This window comes from Carex rostrata, chromosome 13 (genome assembly GCF_964058835.1).
Source record: "Carex rostrata chromosome 13, lpCarRost1.2, whole genome shotgun sequence".
Taxonomy (NCBI): domain Eukaryota; kingdom Viridiplantae; phylum Streptophyta; class Magnoliopsida; order Poales; family Cyperaceae; genus Carex; species Carex rostrata.
Window position 1 is genome coordinate 645456 of NC_135930.1, and position 23004 is coordinate 668459.

The following is a 23004-nucleotide window of genomic DNA, read 5'->3' on the forward strand; positions in this document are numbered from 1 at the left end:
TCCCAAACACCAAACCCCTAAACCTCAAACCATAGAGGTGATGTGGTGGGAGCTTTCAATGCACTGGACCTACACACTAAACCCCAAACCCCAAACCCCACACCCCAAACCCGCAAACCCCACAACCCCACAACCCAAACCCCAAACCCTATGGTTGATGTAGTGGGAGCTTTCAATGCACTGGCCTGAATACCTAAACCCCAAACCCCAAACACCAAAACCCACAAACCCACAAATCCCAAACCCCAAACCCCAAACCCCCAAACCTCAAACCCTAGGGGTGATGTGGTGGGAGCTTTCAATGCACTAGTCCTACACCCTAAACCTCAAACCCCTAAACCTCAAACCCTAGGGGTGATGTGGTGGGAGCTTTCAATGCACTGGTCTTAAACATTATACCCTAAACCCCAAACTCCAAACCCTAAACCATAGGGGTGATGTGGTGGGAGCTTTCAAGGCACTGGTCTTAAACACTATACCCTAAACCCCAAACTCCAAAACCCAAACCATAGGGGTGATGTGGTGGGAGCTTTCAATGCACTGGTCTTAAACCATATACCCTAAACCCCAAACCCCGAACCATAAGGGTGATGTGGTGGGAGCTTTCAATGCACTAGTCCTACACCCTAAACCTCAACCCTAGGGGTGATGTGGTGGGAGCTTTCAATGCACTGGGCTTAAACACTATACCCTAAACCCAAAACCCCGAACCATAAGGGTGATGTGGTGGGAGCTTTCAATGCACTAGTCTTAAACCATAAACCCTAAACCCCAAACCCCCAATTCCAAACCCCTAAACCCCACAACCCCACAACCCAAACCCCAAAATCCCAGGGGTGATGTGGTGTGAGCTTTCAATACACTGGTCTTAAACCTTAAACCCAAAACTCCAAACCCACAAACTCACAAACCCCTAAACCCACAAACCCACAAACCCACAAACCCAAAAAACCAAACCCCAAACCCCTAAACCCCAAATCATAGGGGTGATGTGGTGGGAGCTTTCAATTCACTGGTCTTAAACCCCAAACTCCAAACCCCAAACCCCAAACCCCAAACCCCAAACCCACAAACCCACAAACCCCAAACCCCAAAATTATAAACCCTAAACCCAAGGGGTGATGTGGTGGGAGCGTTCAATGCACTGGTATTAAACCCCAAACCCACAAACCCACAAACCGACGAACCCCTAAACGCAAAACCCCTAAACACCAAACCCTAGGGGTGACGTGGTGGGAGCTTTCAATGCGCTGGTCTTAAACCCTATACCCTAAATCCCAAACACCAAATCACAAACCCCAAACCCTAGGGGTGATGTGGTGGGAGCTTTCAATGCACTGGTCTTAAACCCTAAACCCCAAACCCCAAACCCCAAACCAACCACAAACCCACAAACCCCAAACCCTAAATCCCAAACACCAAACTCCTAAACCTCAAACCCTAGAGGTGATGTGGTGGGAGCTTTCAATGCACTGGTCCTACACCCTAAACCTCAAACCCCTGAACCTCAAACCGTAGGGGTGATGTGGTGGGAACTTTCAATGCACTGGTTTTAAACACTATACCCTAAACCCCAAACTCCAAACCCCAAACCATAGGGGTGATGTGGTGGGAGCTTTCAATGCACTGGTATTAAACCCCAAACCCACCAACCCACAAACCGACGAACCCCTAAACGCAAAACCCCTAAACCCCAAACCCTAGGGGTGATGTGGTGGGAGCTTTCAATGCATTGGTCTTAAACCCTAAACCCCAAACCCAAAACCAACCACAAACCCACAAACCCCAAACCCTAAATCCCAAACACCAAACCCCTAAACCTCAAACCATAGAGGTGATGTGGTGGGAGCTTTCAATGCACTGGACCTACACACTAAACCCCAAACCCCAAACCCCACACCCCAAACCCGCAAACCCCACAACCCCACAACCCAAACCCCAAACCCTATGGTTGATGTAGTGGGAGCTTTCAATGCACTGGCCTGAATACCTAAACCCCAAACCCCAAACACCAAAACCCACAAACCCACAAATCCCAAACCCCAAACCCCAAACCCCCAAACCTCAAACCCTAGGGGTGATGTGGTGGGAGCTTTCAATGCACTAGTCCTACACCCTAAACCTCAAACCCCTAAACCTCAAACCCTAGGGGTGATGTGGTGGGAGCTTTCAATGCACTGGTCTTAAACATTATACCCTAAACCCCAAACTCCAAACCCTAAACCATAGGGGTGATGTGGTGGGAGCTTTCAAGGCACTGGTCTTAAACACTATACCCTAAACCCCAAACTCCAAAACCCAAACCATAGGGGTGATGTGGTGGGAGCTTTCAATGCACTGGTCTTAAACCATATACCCTAAACCCCAAACCCCGAACCATAAGGGTGATGTGGTGGGAGCTTTCAATGCACTAGTCCTACACCCTAAACCTCAACCCTAGGGGTGATGTGGTGGGAGCTTTCAATGCACTGGGCTTAAACACTATACCCTAAACCCAAAACCCCGAACCATAAGGGTGATGTGGTGGGAGCTTTCAATGCACTAGTCTTAAACCATAAACCCTAAACCCCAAACCCCCAATTCCAAACCCCTAAACCCCACAACCCCACAACCCAAACCCCAAAATCCCAGGGGTGATGTGGTGTGAGCTTTCAATACACTGGTCTTAAACCTTAAACCCAAAACTCCAAACCCACAAACTCACAAACCCCTAAACCCACAAACCCACAAACCCACAAACCCAAAAAACCAAACCCCAAACCCCTAAACCCCAAATAATAGGGGTGATGTGGTGGGAGCTTTCAATTCACTGGTCTTAAACCCCAAACTCCAAACCCCAAACCCCAAACCCCAAACCCCAAACCCCAAACCCACAAACCCACAAACCCCAAACCCCAAAATTATAAACCCTAAACCCAAGGGGTGATGTGGTGGGAGCGTTCAATGCACTGGTATTAAACCCCAAACCCACAAACCCACAAACCGACGAACCCCTAAATGCAAAACCCCTAAACACCAAACCCTAGGGGTGACGTGGTGGGAGCTTTCAATGCGCTGGTCTTAAACCCTATACCCTAAATCCCAAACACCAAATCACAAACCCCAAACCCTAGGGGTGATGTGGTGGGAGCTTTCAATGCACTGGTCTTAAACCCTAAACCCCAAACCCCAAACCCCAAACCAACCACAAACCCACAAACCCCAAACCCTAAATCCCAAACACCAAACTCCTAAACCTCAAACCCTAGAGGTGATGTGGTGGGAGCTTTCAATGCACTGGTCCTACACCCTAAACCTCAAACCCCTGAACCTCAAACCGTAGGGGTGATGTGGTGGGAACTTTCAATGCACTGGTTTTAAACACTATACCCTAAACCCCAAACCATAGGGGTGATGTGGTGGGAGCTTTCAATGCACTGGTCTTAAACCCTATACCCTAAACCCCAAACCCTAAATCCCAATCCCCAAACCCTAGGGGTGATGTGGTGGGAGCTTTCAATGCACTAGTCCTACACCCTAAACCCCAAACCCCAAACCCTTAAACCTCAAACCCTAGGGGTGATGTGGTTGGAGCTTTCAATGCACTGGTCTCAAACACTATACCCTAAACCCCAAACTCCGAACCATAAGGGTGATGTGGTGGGAGCTTTCAATGCACTGGTCTTAAACCATAAACCCTAAACCCCAAACCCCAAATCCCAAACCCCTAAACCCCACAACCCCACAACCCAAACCCCAAATCCCAGGGGTGATGTGGTGGGAGCTTTCAAAACACTGGTCTTAAACCCTAAAACCAAAACTCCAAACCCACAAACCCAAAAAACCAAACCCCAAACCCCTAAACCCCAAATCATAGGGGTGATGTGGTGGGAGCTTTCAATTCACTGGTCTTAAACCCCAAACACCAAACCCCAAACCCCAAACCCCAAACCCCAAACCCCAAACCCCAAACCCCAAACCCACAAACCCACAAACCCCAAACCCCAAAATCCTAAACCCTAAACCTAAGGGGTGATGTGGTGGGAGCGTTCAATGCACTGGTATTAAACCCCAAACCCACAAACCCACAAACCTACGAACCCCTAAACCCTATACCCTAGGGGTGACGTGGTGGGAGCTTTCAATGATCGGATATTAAATTATTAATTTTGTACCCGTACCATAATTTAACCGGTTATATTTTTTAAACCATACCCTATCCAAATTAATTGGATCCGGGTCGGTTCCTGGTCGGTTCCGGATCGGATCTGGGTAATCGGGTAAAAGTAGCACCTCTACACAAAGTCAAAAGGAATCATATCTAGTAGGATATTATATTATGTAGGGCCGAGTCGAACATATGAAATTATTTATATTTCAGTTGGAGAAACTAATTACAATTTTAGATTGAACTCATAGGCCATCCTTTAATATCATCAAATTTAAAATGGTCCATATTGGGCTAAAATCAAATACAAGCCGGGCCTAGAACCATTATTAGAAAAATTTTATGACTGGGTTGGCCTAGAAATTGATAAGTTTTTATTCTCGCTTTATTTTCAGATTTCGAATTATTTGTAGTCAGCTCTTCCCATATCAAATTCTCCATCGTTTGGAACGGTACTTTTAGATCTAATCAACACCTTCAAAATCCATATTCCAATGAGAATGAAGAAGCAGAACAAAATTGTGTTCTTCATATTTCACTTAACGGAGCAATTATAAAGCAAAAAATCCAACAAAGCTACAAAATTAACCCGTTCAGTGTTAAATTCCAATTTCTGGACCAATAAAATTGCGAAAATGGTGTAACTCGGTCCACACGAGCAAACCCGGTCCACTGATACAGAAGCCTGATGATTAATTACTGTCCGTCAGATCTAAAACAAACGGATAAGATCTAAAAGATAGATCGCGAAGTCTGATATAGAGAACTTTCGCGCTTTTAGTTTCAAAGATTGTAGTCGCTTCTTTCGATCTCCCCACAGCTTGATCCGTGCTCGTCTCTGATGGAACCATCTCTACCTGCCAAGAGTATTAATATTTTCCCACTGGTTTTTGTTTCGATCTATTATTATAAGCTGATTTGTTAGGGAAATGCTGATGCAGTTGGTAGCATTTTGATTTTCACTGAAATGAGCTCTTGTCAGTTATAGTTCGTACAAACCTCGAATTGGATTCATATCCTTCTTCAATAGATTAAGTTTTTTCCAGTGACGGGTTCGGATTTGTGATCGGGGAATTGGTTGCTTTTCATTTTGTTCGCTTTTGTGCCGAGATTGATAGATTAACGCTTGAACCTTAGTAATCTGAGTACTTTCGAGTAATGGTTGCATTATTTTTGAGACAGCTGACTTCAATTTCACCGATCCTGCTTAGCGGGTTTGTTCCAGTGTTAGGAGTTACATACTGACACACTTGTTCTATCGGTTTAGGTTTTTTATTTCCTTCATGTTTTACCACAACTTAGGTGCAAGTATCATTTATTTTGTGCAACACAAACCTCAAGTGTAGATAAAACAAAATTAAATAACAAAAAAAAAAAAATTGAACTGGTACATACCCTGATTGAGCTATTGCAAATCTATCTAGGTTGTGGAGTTTGCATGATGAGCAAGTCTTGGAGAGAGAAACAGCAACCTGCCTTTATCTCTTATGTCTCTTCATTTCTTGCGGCTAACTCATACCGCCTCAACTTTCTCACAATAACCCCAGTTAATTTCCTTCCTTTATTATTTTTTTTCATTTCATCAGAGTAAATATCCAGATGTTTCTCAAGCATGGTGTTGCTCATAAGCATTTTTAGACTTAGGCACACCTGTTACCCAATACCTTGTTCCTTTTTATCAGTGATATGGCATTTTATGTCAAATAATTATAGCTAATTAAAAAGTATGACAAAAAATGGTGAATTTCATGCTTTAGCTTTTAGAGGCAAAAGCAGCATTGGATAAGATGGTATTGAAAATATATCGTCTTTGTGGGACTTCATTTTCAACAATGGGGGCGTATCAGTTGTATTTGTCTTTGAGACATGCTGGAATTGCGAAAATGGGACATTCGTACTTTCCAGGTACTGTAATAATTACCCTATCATATCCTTTTATCAAGGATAGTTTGTTCAATCCCCTGATCATATTAGTTTCTATTATCAAATGAATGTGGTTTCTTAATTTTGACTGGCCAGTCTTCTTTACTGATCTGGTAATATGGAATTAAATAGCTAATCATTTAACTCATTGGGGCATTCTAGTAGTGTTAGTACTGGATACTTGTGTCAGAGGTCATTGTCTTCATTCCCTCTCTTTTTCGTCTTTTACATATATGGAGTTATTAAACTAAATTAGCAAGTCTTAGCTAAAATGTTAAGTTGTATAGTAAACAAAGTAAGTCCAGCATCAACCAACTATGATCTGGCATTCCTTATTTAAACCAGGATATATTAGATGTGTACTTTGGGATATCCTTTTTTGAAAGTGCTTAGGTATTTCAGAGTAGAAAAGCTGAAGAAACAGTTCAAGCATCTCTATGTCGTCGTGGCTGTTCCTACTCGAGAACAAAATGATTCATTCAACCAATCTTACCTTGGGTATGTAGACAAATTAAAGAGGGAAGAATTTCACGTGTATCCCTGTAAAACTTCAAAAGTACCACGCATGCCCTGCAAAAGTGAAATATCATGGATTCCTATAACTGAACCCCCAAAATATCAGAATTTCATATAAAACAAGCAAAATGTCATTGATAATCCCTGTCACTGGAGTGTAAAGTTTGTATAAAACCATATTTAACTATATCCAACACTCTTTGCTTATTTTGTTACTTTTTAATGCCCTCCTTTGCAAATATCTAATTAGGTGTGTGATTTATTCAATCTCTCGTTTCCCCCTTGATCTTTTCCTTTCTTTTTTTAAATTTACTAATACACTCTTCTTGTAATACAACCCCCTCCCTATCATACCTGCAAATGTAAGCACACACCCACACAGAGAGCTTAATAAAGGGGTATTTTTGGCATAAGAGAAAAAAGTAGCATATGATGAATAGAGTGGTGCTACCAGGGTAATTTCTGATCTTGGAGTTCTGCAGGGTCATCAATGATATTTTATGGTTAGTTGGACTGCTGGAGTAGATGTGTATTTCATGTTTTGCAGGGGTATATTTTGAAGTACTAGTAAAGCCCAAAATGATCTATTTTATTTTTATCTGTAAAAGATAGCATTGAGCCCCATCACCAAACCAACCTTTTACTTTGGTACCATCATTTATGAATTAAACAGAATCAAACTGAATTGAACCAGTATAAGCCAACATGTTAACTCATTAATTTTAATTGTGCAAGTAATCCTAATTCTGTCTGGATGGCCTCAGGCATCCCTTAACTGTGCAATTAAGTTATAAAATTCTGCTGTGAAGCAATTTAACTTATTAAAATCAGTTTTCCACTGTGCATTGACCCTCAATAACCAACCATGTTAATACTATAATGAGTTTGTTAATTTGAATATTTTCCTGTTGCTTCGTTTATGGTTGAAAATAAAGATACAATTTTGAGCTGGGGAGACCAACTTTTATACCGGTGCGAGATCCCGAGATGGGATTTGAGAAGATTGTTAACATTTCTCATGCTCGGGGCAGTAATCTTTCTCTTCTACTCACTGATATGTACTTCATCATTTTTTTTAAAATTTTTCTTTGTGCTAGTCTATTTGGAATAGTGCCCTAAGCAGAGATCATTTTGTTGTTACCTTTTCACCTTTCCTCTTCTTTAACCAGGTTTTAGGTTCTTTGGTAATTTGTCATATGTTGATATTGACCCCTAATCTGTGAAGTAAAATATCAAATATCCTCAATTAAGCAATTATATGAAAAGATAGAAAAATGAGAGAAGTGGTGATCGACATATTTGTAACTGTTATCTCTGTTAAATTTGAATGGTAGTGATAATGATGTCATATAACCCAGAAATAACTTGTAAATGAATTTTATCTGACTAAGCTCTTAGTGCACCTAAGCTCATAAACCGGATAAAAAATAGCATATTTTGACAGTATTGCAACTTGCTGATGCTATTGTAATGTTGCCTGTCAGCATGTAAGCAAAGAGATGCCATCTCAATGATGAAAACTGAGGTCAGTATATTAAAAATTATTCCTTTTTATGTTGAATTTAGAAGCATTGTTCATCAAAAACATTTGTTCTATAACTGGTTCTTCAAATTAGCGAGAGCGTGCAATTCAGTGCTTCGATGCATTTCTGCATGTAGTTACTGCCATACCTGAGATTGATTACCATGATGCTAATGCAGTACTCTCTCTCTCTCTCTCTCTCACACACACACACACACACATCATTATGTACATGCTAGTGGATAGGGAACTCTTACTAGCTTGGCCCCATTCCAAACTGGGTTAAGTTGATTGCACACTGTAAGTTAATTGGAGCAGCATTCAGAGTCAAATTGGGCTATATTTTCACAACTAAATGTTAGCCATGATTAATTGGGGTTATTTTCGCAACTAACTGTTAGCCATGATTAATTGGGGTTTATTGTCGCAACTGTTAGCCATGATTAATTGTTTTTTTTTTAACATTGGGGGAGCTGGTAAAGACATGTCCAGTAACATACTAATCAAGGCCACGAGAATCCCTTTAGTATCATCCTTTCATATAATTGTTCCAGGTGCCACTACAAATCAATGCTTTCAGGATATATGTATTTTATATAATTATGGGTTGCCATTTCTATAGCTTGCCCAGGCTTTTGGCTCGATTGAAGCAATAGCAAAAGCAACATCGGGATCCATTTTGGAAAGTACTGACCTTTCGTTAGATAGAGCCGAAAGAATTTTTAGATTCTTCAGGGATCCACAATACCACTTGACCCCGAGAATGAATTGATTAGGTACAACTCTTTTTCTTTATCTTCATGAATTTATGGTATTAGAGGATTTTGGCATTGTTTAGGTAAGGTCTTTTCAAGAGGTTTTCTCTTGAACCCTTGTTAATGTTAAGTTAGCATAATAGTTCAAATTCAGATTTAGATCTCTATTAAATGAGGCTGAAGTGGATCTTAAGTTAGTAGTTGCACGGTTTGGTGTCGATTGGCTCGAAGTTGGATTCAGTTTAGGTGGCTTAAGTTTGATTCAGTGCCTGGTTTAGGCTCAATTGCTGGATTGAGGGTTATTTAGGTTTCTTAATGGCTTCTCATTGCAAATCAAGGAACCTCTATCTGACATGCTAGAAACTTATGAGGAATTCAGATTGACTTGTTATTATTAGTTTTCTTAATAAGTACTAATATGTTACTATCACATAGTTAATTTTTGTTTCCCAGGTGAGCATTGAAAAGAATGGACAAGGAAGGCACTTGATTCATTTTTATTAAAAATTATACTGCTGATGTAAAAAGTTCCCTTTGCAAAATTTTGATGATTCTGAACACAAAAGCAGCACTTTTTATGTCTAATTTTCCTTGTCAAGATGGACAGTGAATACTGAAAAGAAAGGATCTTAGGTTTTGAAGTTCATATATCCTCTGTTGGAGAGATTTTTTGTACTTATTATTCTTCAACAATCGGAGTAGATGAAAATAATGAAAAAATAGTTAGAATAGCTAGAATAGAATAGAGAAGTACATATATCCTCTTTTTATGGGCGAATGATGAATTATTTTGGTTGGATTAAGACACGTGTTTGTTGATGGTAAAATGTGTCAGATCCGGTACAGATCTGATTTGGGAGAAGTTAACGAACTTGATAGAAATTAGATGCAGTAAAGGAATTTAATGGAAAAGGCAACACTGAAAGGAAAATTTGATGTAAAACGAAAGAGAAACACAAATTGAGATGAAAAACTTTTTTAAAGGCAGGGCTTTCAATCAGATAACCTAACGTGGTTGGATCCTCTACATTTCTACAGCTAGTATCAAATGATGTAAGCATAGTGACAAATGAATTATTCGGATTCTGTTTCGGCAAGGTAAAAAATTCATAATTTGGGAATAATTTGGTAATTATTCGAAATCATCCGAAATAGATATCTCAATCCTACAAGAGAACCAAAGAATGTTTTAAGAAAAATTTGGAAAAAAATCACGAATAATTCATAAAATTCGAGAAAAAATTGTAAAATTCACGAATTATTCATGTTTAATTCGGTCAACTGAATAATTCGATATTCGGTTCGACATTACAAAAAAAAATGAAATATTCGGATTTAATTCGCAAATCATGTGACTATGGATGTAAGAGTGACTTGATTAATTAATCAACGAGGAGGGATTTTTTTGGCAAGTAGACTATGGTGTTCTTAAGCTCACCAAAGTGTTTGGTAAGCTTAATTAACTCCAAAACTCATCAAATCGGTTTCAAATGATGAATCCGAACTGTTGAAATCCGCCTACCTTACGAGTGATATGTCTACATGTTAAAATTTTAAACATTCAAATTAATTTAGTATAAAGTTAAGCAGTCAAAAAACGTTCAAAAAATAAATACACTAAAATTAATTTATTAACCTTCTAATTTTGACTGTCCAATATGTTATGGACAACTTAAAAGGGCTCCGATTCTGATCGGACGGTACAATCTAATTTCAAAATTTGGATTACTTTATGACACACAATTCCTATGGTTTAACATCGGACTTGAAGGATATGAACGAGGTACAGTAGCATTAATGCAACAAAATACATAAATAAATTTACACAATTCTAAAACAGAATAAATACACAAAAATTCCTAAAGAAGCATACAATTTTCGAGCATATTTTCTTAATATTAAAATTTCTCAATATTTAGCGGAGTGTCAAAATTAAAATGATTCCATAAAATTTTATAATGTTAAGTCAGTATTTCAATAAAAATTTATAACAAAATTAACTAAATATAAAAGACACTTAAACAAACAAATTTTAAGTTATAATACTACCATTCACAATTTTAATAAAATCGTTGGAATCTTTTTCTAAATCCTATTAGAATTATAATAATAAAATTATATCTCTTAAAATAACAAATAAATTTCCATTCTAAAAATTATGCATTAGTTTCACCAACCTAGCAAACATTTTTGTGAAATGGACATTAATACTTTCTGTGTTGCGGACAACAACTTAATTAATAACCAACTTTAGACTGGATGACCACATGGAGATAGCCACAGTGGATCATGAGTGATTGTAGACCAAAGAAAACAGCGACGCACTTCTGCATCACAAAAAGATTCATTATGAAAAACAGAAGATCAGAAGGAAAAACACATTTGGAAAAATTATGTTATAGTTAAATTTCGATTTTATTTTTTCTCACTGTGCCGCGAATCCGTAAAGGTGGGACCATAACGACTTAACTATTACTGGGACCGACTGTACGGGGATTCGTAACATGACCATCTCCTTTCCGAGTCCGAGAAGCCCTTACTCTTCCCCTCCATTTCTGGATCATGTAACCCAGGCGATACTCTTATCCTTCCTCGAAATGCCCACCTGTCAGCCACCTCAGCTATGGTGTTGACTGGCGTAATACCAAAATATATTATGCCAGTTTATAACTCAGATTGGGATATTGCTGGTGGGGTCAGTGTGTCAGAGGTACAAAGGGCGGTAAAAGAGGTACAGAGATAAAATGGTAAAGTTGGAGCTGTTTGTTGAGTGACCACTCCAACATATCAAGGCATCTGTGGTAATTTTGAAGAGATTGTGCAGATATGCCACCGTTTGTGTACCCCGGTAATTGCTGATGAAGCTCACGGGGCCCACTTTAGGTTTAACAAGACTTTTCCCAGATCAGCATTAGAACAAGGTGCTGATTTAACAGTGCAATTCACACATAAGGTTCTTTCTTCGTTGACCCAATCTTTGATGCTACATTTATCAGGTGATTTGGTTGATCCGGCTCAGGTTAGCAAATGCCTTCAATTGCTTCAAAGCACAAGCCCCAATTATCTCCTTCTTGCCTCTTTAGATGCTGCTAGGGCTCAGTTAGCTGATGAAATGAGCATATTTGACAAAACCGTGAATTTGGCCATAAAAGCAAGAAAACTGATTCGAGAAATACCGGGTATTACTTTACTTGATTTGTCTTATTTTGGGTTAAATTCCTTCGAAATGGATCCTTTGCGTATCACCATTGGGACCTCACGCCTTGGGTTATCGGATCATGTATCAAACAATATATTATATGAGAACTATAAGATAATTCCAGTTCTTGTCGGAACCAGGTCTTTAACCTTTGCCTTGAACCTAGGGACCCGGTATATGGATGTAGAGAGGCTCATTCTAGGGGTAAAGCATTTGTCAAATAAATTCTTTCATGAAAACTCTAGAATAATATCAATATGTAATGCAAGAGATAGTTCATTTGAACCATTTGAGAGCAGTCAGATGGAATTGACTCCTAGAGATGAATTTTTTGCTAAGAGGAGAGTGAGCACAGCAGATAGCATTGGTAAGATATGTGGTGATCGAATTAATTTGCACATATCCATCTGGCATTCCATTGCTTATTCCAGGTGAGGTCATAACAGAGCACCCCTTAACCTACTCGTTGGATACTCAGAAGCAAGGTGCAACGGTTAGTGGTTCAGCTGATAAGACACTTTGTTCTATCATTGTGTGTGATTAGTTACTTATGCACAACATTTTGCGGCATAAATAATGAAAATGTTGTCTTTCTACAAGAAAATGCATTGATCAGAATGGGTAGGCATGGTCATGTGAATCATATTCATGTTACTTAATAAAATGGTCCATCTAAAGAAATTGTTTTGTAAAAATTGAAAATCGTTCTGTATAAATTGCCTCCCACTGCTCGGTATCAATTTCTCTCGAAACTTCTCCTGTGCTCTTCGCTCATCCCTAATCCTGTTTTCTATTAGACTGCCGCTAACTCCAATTTGAGAAGAAACCTTAAACTTGAGTTATTCTTTTGTCTAACCTTCAATTGTTCTTATTTCTTTTCAGTTTTCGTAAGGTGAGAAGAAATTGGGAAAGGTTATCATCCAGACAAGTGGAAGGAAGGTGCGAGCAACACTACTACAGTGAGCAGTGGTCGCAAGATTAATGACAATAAGCTACTCCCTAAGAAGAAAAGGTTTGTCCTTTTTCGAAAGTCTAATTATTTTTTTAAATTTCTTGTTGAATTTGATCTTATGCTCAGATGATTAATCAGCTTAAATTAGAGATAAATGGAAAATGTTGCAGAAATTTGGACAATTAGTTGTGGTTGAATTTACACGTCCTATTGATGCTGGAATCAAATGGACTGTCATCTTCTGTACAACAATTCATCTGAAATTTTCAGGAATAAGCTGCAAAAAAGGGTTACAGCTCCCTTTAGAGACCTTCCACCTCGAGATGAACAGTTCATCATTGATTTAGACCAGCTGCGAGCTCAATCTCCAGTTTAGTGCCCCCGTTTGTTGCTTTTCTGATTTTTTCCTCCTGTTTTCAAATTGACTGCCTGAATGTTGGCTGATTTATGACACAACAAGGTTTGGCTTCATTCTTAAAATGATCCTTACCTTGTCCTTCACCAAAAAACTGGTACTTTTAAATCCAAAGATTTAGCTTGCATTTTTCCTTTTCAGGACCAGGAGCAAGTTCAATATCACTGAATCGATTCTTATCTCACTTATAATCCAGTGTAGCAGCCATGCGCCGCAATCAGAATTCCTTTTGTTTGCCACAAAAAGTCTTTGTGGTGTTGGCTACCTCAAATGGGACTCGCTTCTCTCTTCTCTTCTATCCCAGGCCAGCTCATCAGCAGGACCCACATCATCAACAGCACCAACACTGTCTGTATCTAACTTTCATGTTTCAAACCCGACCTCAGCAATAAATCAGATCGGATGGCCAACTCAGTCTTTGACCATGGACCAATAAACTGTCATGCATGCATCTCCAGCCAAACTCACTGACATAGTTGGTACAAGTAATGGTACTGTTACTGGTACTGGAACTGTTACACCTATGGTTAGCCAACCTTGCCTTGGCTCACTGCGGCGGCTATGTTGTAAAATCATCTTATCCGCACTTGAGAGTAACCTTAAACCATTAACCCATGGTGTTATATTTCAACACATGATCGACTGGTTAGTTCAGGACTGGAGGAAACCATTGACAGCCTCCAGTCATGGGGACTGGACACTCCATTGCATGAGTGGATGCATCTCTGCCTCGACGTTGTTTGGTTCTTGGTCGATGAAGATAAATGCCGGGTTCCCTTCTATGAGCTCTTAAGGAGTAGTTTACAAATGCTGATCTCTGAACAGATGATTCAGACACGAGCTCAGGAAAAGGTGGAGCGGGAGTCCATCTTGTCTGATCAAGAGATGATTACTCGGACATAATTGTAAATTCACCTCCGACAGTAGTGTCAAAACAATGTCGCATTCCGGAGCCAAAAGCATGGCTTTTGGGAAATGACAGCATGGTTATCATAATTATGTAGCCTGGCTTGATCCATCTCCATATCGAGTCTTCTATGAACCATGTTGTCATTTCCCATGCTGCTGTGACAATTGTTTTGAACTACTGTGTGGGAGGTGAATTTACAATTATGCCCGGAGTAATCATCTCTTGATCAGACAAGATAGACTCCCGCTCCACCTTTTCCCATCCAACTGAGCTCGTGTCTGAATCATCTATTCAGAGATCAGATCAGGACATACAAATGCTGGACCAGCACTTGCACTGCCCCACCTTTGCCACACACCGGTTCTTGTCTCAGTCATACCCCAGTATACCTGGCGAGCCAATTGTTAACCTGAGATACTCACCCATTAGTTACCCGAGTGTGTTGGGAGAGCCATTGCATGGAGAGGTAAGCATTCTATTGACTTCTGTATTACTTGATTAAGACAATTGATTCAACCAGCAAAATTTCACCAACAGTTAATTCTGTCCAATTAATATTTCTGCACTGGAGGTAGAATTGCAAATACTATTCTCATAGTTCTTTACTCTCCCCACCATTGGATAGTATATATATACGTGATCTGTCTTCGTTTTCTTTTAATCAGAGCTTCCCGGGCTTTGGTCAAATAACACATGAGAAACAAAAAGAAATTTTCAAATAGAAGGTTTACTACAAAAAAAATACTGTAATTTTAGTCTTATTAATCACTATATGAAATACTAGTTCTTTCTGAGTAATTAATACGATGGAAAAAAATTATTAGAACTTTATGACTATTTGATATGTTAGAAAGAAATTTGAAAATAATTATGCAATATGTATAATTGGTAATTCAAGAATACACTGATATATTTTAACTCAAACACATTCAAACGTAAAATAGTAGTTTGAAATAGTAGTTAATCCGAGTTAGCACTATTCATTGCTTCATCCAAATACACCTTAAAAGAGGTTGCAAATTATAGTATTGTAATACGACCCATATGTTAACACAATTTGCTTATCATGCTTGTTTTTGGAGTCTTCTGGTACGTACAAAAGTTCTAGAAAATGTCAGATTAGTTATAAAATCAATCGATCTAAGCAAATTAAATATTTTACTTTTTATGCTATCATGTTTTTACACAAGTTTATAAATTGTATGCAAATCAGCATACAAATATTAAAGTGCCCGAGGATGAGGTTTTTTATTTATAGATATTATTATTAAATAAAAAAAAATTCAGCAACTGTTTCAGGAAAAATCCCAGCACTCTTTTTATTAAACAAAATCAGTCACTTTTTCTGTTTAAAAATACTCATCCACTCTTTCAAAAAAGAAAAAGAAAAAGAAAAAGAAGAAGAAACAAACAAACACTTTCTTTAATTAGTCTTTAGATCCAATTTTTTTGTTCAGGTCCATTCTTTATATGTTATCATTTATTATGTAATAATATTTTTTATAAAATTAAAAATTCTCGGTGTATGGCGCAGATACGTAATTAGTATTTTTACAAAGCATGCAGAATTTGATTAAATAGAAACATTGAGCCCTAGCCAAAGAAAAGAGTATCTGACGGTTTGATTAACCTCCAACAATCCCCTTCTCAAATCCAACGGCCTAAAGACGCTCTTCTCCTCCATTTAGTCCCACGTGGACTATTTTGATTCGTTCGGACAATAAGGCTAATGTATTTTGTCAGTGGGATCAGCTGTGTCCGGTTGAAATATTGAAATGTGTGCAAGTGTTACGGTTCACTAATTCAACCCGAAAACATGAGTTGCAACAATAATGTTATGCAGCCACAATTATCTTATGCATATATGGCTGGATAAAAAAATTAAATTTTTTATTTATTTTGACGAATATTGTGTTCCATTTTATGTGTTCCTATTTGCACATGTGACATCAAAGCTATGTTTCTTATCCAGACGTATTTTGGCAACCATTTAGGACATTGTTTTGTATTTTTTAAAAAGTCATCAATTAATTTCCATAATTATTTAAGATGTGGTATGTTAAGAGTAATTGTATTTAAGATGTGATATATATGTGCAATCTAATTATCGTTTCCTTGATTGTACTGAAGATGTAAATAGCGTCTGTACGTAAGTACTCGATGGATTTAGAATATTTTGCACAATAGAATATTTATGTTGTTTGAGTTTGATATTAATTTAGTATTAATCTAATTTGATGCCAACAGAACCAACCATGAACAGCTTAATTAGCAGATATATTGAGATCTAAGTTTGAAAAAACACTGACAGTAACTAATATAAGTGTATTTCTCTGTTAACATGACATATATATTGTACTGATCATACAATAAAATAATATGTGGTAGTAACTTTAATACATATACTAAATTGGCTTCAACAAACAGAAGATTTTGAATTATCGAATATTATCGAGTTTGGGATTATACAAGTTACATTGGCTATATTGGAAAGGAAAACCACCAAAACTTGGCAAAAATACTGATTGCGAATGATAAATTCGATATAGTATCATTTTTTTGCCGTCATTGATATAAACCATACAAGCGAAGAAAAAAAATTGAGTTAATTAGAAAATAGCTAAAATCTGCTGAAGCCGAAACTACAGCACGGTAGTACGGCAAAATTCAAATGCTTATGATTACTTGTTCAATCACATAACATGTTCCTTATTGAATGGCGATGAAAGTGTTAGACTTGAGGATGCCATTAAAATAGTCGAACCCGCTTATTGACAGCAAACATGGGAAAATAATTTTCTCAAATATCTTAAGTAGTTAAGTAGTTAATTTATACCCAATGTGTAATATTATGCAATTGCAATAATCTTAACAATTTGGAAAGCAACAAGACTTATTTTTGTTAGAAAATAGTTGAATGGATGCAAAATTCATTATCCCTAAGAGAGTTATACTGCAAAAGTTCTCACAAGAGATTCATGTAATCATACCATGTAAATTTTTACGTAATCATGTAAATGGTGTATTTTTGTGTAATGGACATGAAGCTTTAATGAACTCACATACCCCAATTTTTACAGAAATTTAGATATATACCCATCATAAATGAATCATTTAGAAATTTTCCAGTCAATATTTGAAAATTAGTTATTTCCCCATTTAAAATTAGTTATTGTTTAATCACTTACAAGTATAGTTTAATAACAATAAAAAATTAAATGGGCAGTTTTGCCCCTTATTAATTCAAATTTCAAACTCCTGTGTTCCTAATCCTGTATTTCCTGTCGTCCCGTCATTAGAAAATAAACCAACAGCTTAAATATCCCCTGTCCCCATGTCAAATTTAAAGGACTCCCTTAAAATTTGTATAGAAATATAATTTATGTGTTAATATAAAAAAATAAGTTATCGAAAGACTCTTTCTAAAGATGACCTTTGCTTTGCTGAAGGCCATAATTAAGAATTAAAATGACAATCAACTAGCCCATTACTAGTAAGTAAACGGAGGGCCCATTTGCTTAATTTTGGGCTTTTAGCCCCCAGTTAAATGCAATCCAATTAGCATTGCTATAGCGAATCCTCAAATTCCAGGTCATCAGATGAGAGATTAGAGTTAGAAAATTAATAATGATATTCACCCGAAAACAAACAAATTAATTGTTACATTACATCCGTTGAATATTTCACTAGCAACATTTCCTTATTTGTTAAAATATCTAATTTACTAAAAACACACTCAACTGTTAGTGTAATATACACTATCATTTCATGCTGACACGCAAGCAAATACGAAACCAATTCATGCAAACACAAACAAACAAACAAACAAACAAACAAAAAATTAGTATAATGTTGTGCTATAATATAGAGGAGGGTTCAAAACTTCAAATGCACCAAAATTTCTTGCTCCAAATTCGATCCAAATCCTGGACCGTATATCTCAGTTGAGATGAACGCTTCAGATTCTAATCTGCCTCCGACTCTTCATTTCCAAAAAAGCACGCTCAAGTATTTTCTTTTTTCTCCGGTAAACAAATTAGGCAGGAAATCAAAACCTATTTGTCCTCTCCATTTCAATGAGATTACTTTTGATTTCCTCCCGTGGATGAAGTTACCATAGTTCTTTCTCCTCCTCTTCTTTCTCCGATGAACAAAATTGCCACTGCAGTTGCTCCCTCTGCCATGCCCACCACCGAACCAACCAAGTTTCCAAGCTCCATCGATCCCTCACCGCTTCTCTGACGTAATTTACTTTCTTTAAGTTCCAATTAAATTTCTTCAAAATACAAGATTAACGAAATTTAAATATCAATCAAGATACTTAATCTTATCTTTCTTTTTTTTTAAATGCCAAGATGCTTAATCTTATCGACAAATGGAATTTCCTCTGAGAGCACTTGAAAAATTTCTTTAAATCTACTGTGTGCAACGTGCACATGAAAATTTTGAAATAGGATACCCTCTGAGAATCTAGGCACCACCAACAAATAAAATTTCAATTTCTTTTTTTACTTATCGAAAAATAGTCAAATCAATTTGGGGTTCAATCAAAAACCAAATTATGTACTTTTTATGTATACTGATTGGAAGCATTGTATTTGTACAAATAATTAATATAACTATGCAAAATAATGTTCAGGAATTTGGATACTTATCCTAGTCTGATTCATAAGTACACAATTGATGCACAGTGATGGTTTCATTTCCAAAATCTTTATTCAATCATCATGCTTACAAAAGATAATTATATGAATCTCAACAAAATAATGAGGCACTATTAATGGCAACCCAATATTCTACCAAAGGAAATAACGAGAGTTAAAAATACCGTGAGTGTTTGTAAATAATTTTTATCAATGCAAAACAGTAGGGATGGCAGTTGCCTCCTTACCATCAAAAAAAAAAAAAATACCCTGAGTGAAATAATTTAGGGACAACAAGGAGTCTTAGGGCCTGTTCGGCTGCACCGTGAAAATCGCTGTTCACGTGGGAAAATGAAAATTCACTCAAACTGAATTTTTTTTTTCCCACGTAAACAGTAATTTTCAGTTCAGAATTTTCCATTCCCGTACCCATTCCTATTCCCACTGGTGCAACCGAACATGGCCTTAAGCACTCATTTTGTCCTTTCCAGACCTTGCTTGCGCTGGAACCACCATGCCTTAATCTCAATTTTACATTTATTTCTCCAAGGGTAAAACATATTGATAAGAGTGAGGTGGCGTTGCAAAATTGAGGGAAGTACATTGGACGGACTCACCATTAGTCACCAAGAGGTAAGAACGGAAAAAAAGAGAGTAGAGGACTAATACCCGACCATACCCTACCCGAGTTTATCCGTATCCGACTAAATCCGTACCCGTATACCCGAGTACTGTTCATCCATTTCAAAATTCAAAAAATTTGAATTTTTCCCCCCCAAACCGGTGCCATCCCATCCGGACCCGACCGGCCGGACCCACCAGGACCGGACCGGACCGACCGGATGGGACGGTTTTTTTTTTCTTTTCTTTTTCTTTTCTGTTTCTGTTTACTGTTTTCTGTTTCTGTTTTTTTTCTGTTACTGTTACTGTTACTGTTACTGTTATTCTTTAAAAATTAAAAATTTAAATTTTATCCCTCCAACCAAAATTTCTTTAAATACCCCTCTTCCTCCCTTCATTTTCACATCTCCTTCTCAATTCTCATTCTCTCATTCTCTTATTCTCTTAATCTAAATTTCTATTATTCTCAAATTTTAAATTTATTGTTAAAAAAATATATAGTTGTACATTTAATTCCTTCTACAAATACGCAAACGGAATTACGAAGGTATCGAAATTACGAAGTTCGGGACCTTCCGCAAGATTTTTCCGCGAGATTTAAAGGTTATATTTATTTCATGTTAGATTAATTTATTTTTGTAGAGTAAATTTAGTTTATGTAGATTTATTGGATGTTAAGTAATTAGATATTTAGATTCGTTAGATTTATTTTATGTTAGATTTGTTAAGTAATTAGATTTATTAGATTTATTGAATATGTTAGATTTATTTAGTTTATGTTAGATTTGTTAGATGTAAAGTAATTGAATTTGTTTTGATGCTAGATTTTATTTTTGAAATTCGGATTTATTTTTCATAGGTTTAAAAAATGGGTTATATTTATTTTTGAAAATATGTGAAGTAATTAGATTTATTTTGAATAGGTTAGATTTATTTTTGAAAATGTTAGATTTATTTTGAATAGGTTAGATTTAATTTCTGTTTTTTTGTTTCTGTTTTTCTATTTCTGTTTTTTTTATTTCTGTTTTTTAATTTCTGTTATTTTATTTCTGTTTTTTATTTCTGTTTTTTAATTTCTGTTTTTTAGATTTATTCTTGTAAATGTTAGATTTATTTTGAATAGGTTAGATTTATTTTTGTAAATGTTAGATTTATTTTGAATAGGTTAGATTTAATTTCTGTTTTTAAATTTCTGTTTTTTTGTTTCTGTTTTTTAATTTCTGTTTTTTAATTTCTGTTTTTTAATTTCTGATTTTTAGATTTATTTTTGTAAATGTTAGATTTATTTTGAATAGGTTAGATTTATTTTTAAAAATGTTAGAATTATTTTGAATAGGTTAGATTTATTTTGAATAGGTTAGATTTAATTTCTGTTTTTTAATTTCTGTTTTTTTGTTTCTGTTTTTTAATTTCTGTTTTTTTTATTTCTGTTTTTTAATTTCTCTTTTTTTGTTTCTGTTTTTTAATTTCTGTTTTTTTTGTTTCTGTTTTTTCATTTCTGTTTTTTTTTTTATTTCTGTTTTTTAATTTCTGTTTTTTTGTTTCTGTTTTTTAGATTTATTTTTGTAAATGTTAGATTTATTTTGAATAGGTTAGATTTATTTTTAAAAATGTTAGAATTATTTTGAATAGGTTAGATTTATTTTGAATAGGTTAGATTTAATTTCTGTTTTTTTTTTAATTTCTGTTTTTTAATTTCTGTTTTTTTGTTTCTGTTTTTTCATTTCTGTTTTACACGATCAAAGTAGTTCAAAGGTACAAAGATAATCTACGTTTAGACAGTACCAGGGTGGAGGCATACGTCTATTCGAAATTCGAAGAAATGTTTAACATATACAACTCAAGAATGAGTGCCAACCAAAACCCGTCTTCGTCCCGTGCCACCCCTAGGTATGAATATAAATATACATATATTTTTTAATATTTATTATTTATAATATATACATTATTTGTCCACTAACTTTTTAAATTTTTTTAATAGTTTCACTTCCAGGAGCACTAGCAGTGGTGGTTTGTTAGCAGATTTTCAGTCGGAGATCGAACCACAAACAACAAGCGAGCTAGTGATCTATGTATCGATGATGAACGAAAATCAACATGGACTTGACGTCATGGCATGGCGGAGGAGGCATCAAAGGGCCTTTCCAACACTGGCGATGATGGCCCGCGATGTATTTGTCGTGCCCGTGTCAACCGTCCCTTCCGAAAGTTGTTTCAGTTCGGCGAACAGGATCCTCTCCGATAAACGCAGTAAGTTGGGTCCACATGTCTTTGAAAGACTTGTGTGCTTGAAAGATTGGATTCAAGCTGAAGAGCGCAGGCAACATGTGCCTGAAGCATCATCATCCGAAGTCGACACTGAAGAAAGCGGTACCGAGGCGCAGCACCAGGCTAATTCGGATTCAGACGGTGCGGAAGAGAGCGAAGAATGGTATAGGAATGAGAACTTCTAGATAGGTAGTGTCGGTATAAATTTATAACCTCTTTTAGTCTTTATCGTTATTTTTAAAATTATAAATTTCTAAATATTTCAATTAGTTTTTAAATTATTCATTTTAAAGAAGAATTACTAAAAAAAAAAAGTTAGAACTCCGCCTATGTTATTTTACATAGCCGGTCCCAAGCCCGGAATAAAGGAGGAGGGTAACTTCTATTGTTTTAAAAATTTCGAGATATAAATAAATTATGAAACTATATAATTAGAACGAGAATTTAAAAATAAAATAAAATGACTCGTGTAAAGAAATAAATAAATACATTTGTACTTAGGCGACTAAACAAACAAATTTTGGCAAGAATAATTTATATATATAAGTTACAAATTTTAATTATTTAGGAATTATAAAGATGTGACTTGATAATTTTATGTATATATATACACACTATTTGATATTGAATTATTCATATTTTAAAAGTTGAATTATAAACACGTAATAACATTTATACGACATTGTTAAAAAAAAACAACAAAAAAAAACCAACAAAAAAACCAGCTAAAAAAAAACAGCAACAAACAAAAAAAAAAAAAAAAAAAAAAAAAAACTTACCCGTACCCGCCTTACCCGTCAAGGGTACACGGGTAAGAATATAGGACGGATAGGGTATGGGTTTTGAAAATTATACCCGCCATACCCGTACCCGAATATCCTTGTACCCGAGTATATCCGTACCCGAGACGTACCCGTACCCGAGACGTACCCGTACCCGAGACGGGTATACCCGGGGTACCCGTACCCGCCCGAGTTGCAAACCACTACTGTTGTTGGTAATTAACTAACTTTTGTGTAAATGGATTTAACCCAATTCAATTGGGAGTTCGGGTCCGCTGGGAGAATTTCTCCGTCTTCCTCTCTGTTTTGCACAAGAAGGCAAGGCCTCCCTCTCCCTCTCTTCTGTCTCCG

General features: G+C 36.6%; 2 protein-coding genes across 2 annotated transcripts; both read left to right on the forward strand.

Annotated features, from left to right (window-relative positions):
- The first annotated feature begins 5759 nt into the window (after positions 1 to 5759).
- On the forward strand, positions 5760 to 9572 carry LOC144564400 (protein PARTING DANCERS homolog). The gene is made up of 8 exons (XM_078313998.1): positions 5760 to 5814; positions 5935 to 6052; positions 6473 to 6568; positions 7522 to 7616; positions 8071 to 8111; positions 8203 to 8286; positions 8731 to 8884; positions 9317 to 9572. Exons 1-7 carry the CDS (start codon positions 5760 to 5762, stop codon positions 8878 to 8880), a joined length of 639 nt encoding a protein of 212 aa, XP_078170124.1. The 3' UTR covers positions 8881 to 8884; positions 9317 to 9572.
- Positions 9573 to 11486: 1914 nt separating this feature from the next.
- On the forward strand, positions 11487 to 12497 carry LOC144564401 (uncharacterized). Its single transcript, XM_078313999.1, has 2 exons — positions 11487 to 11594; positions 11688 to 12497. Exons 1-2 carry the CDS (start codon positions 11487 to 11489, stop codon positions 12495 to 12497), a joined length of 918 nt encoding a protein of 305 aa, XP_078170125.1.
- Positions 12498 to 23004: the final 10507 nt, after the last annotated feature.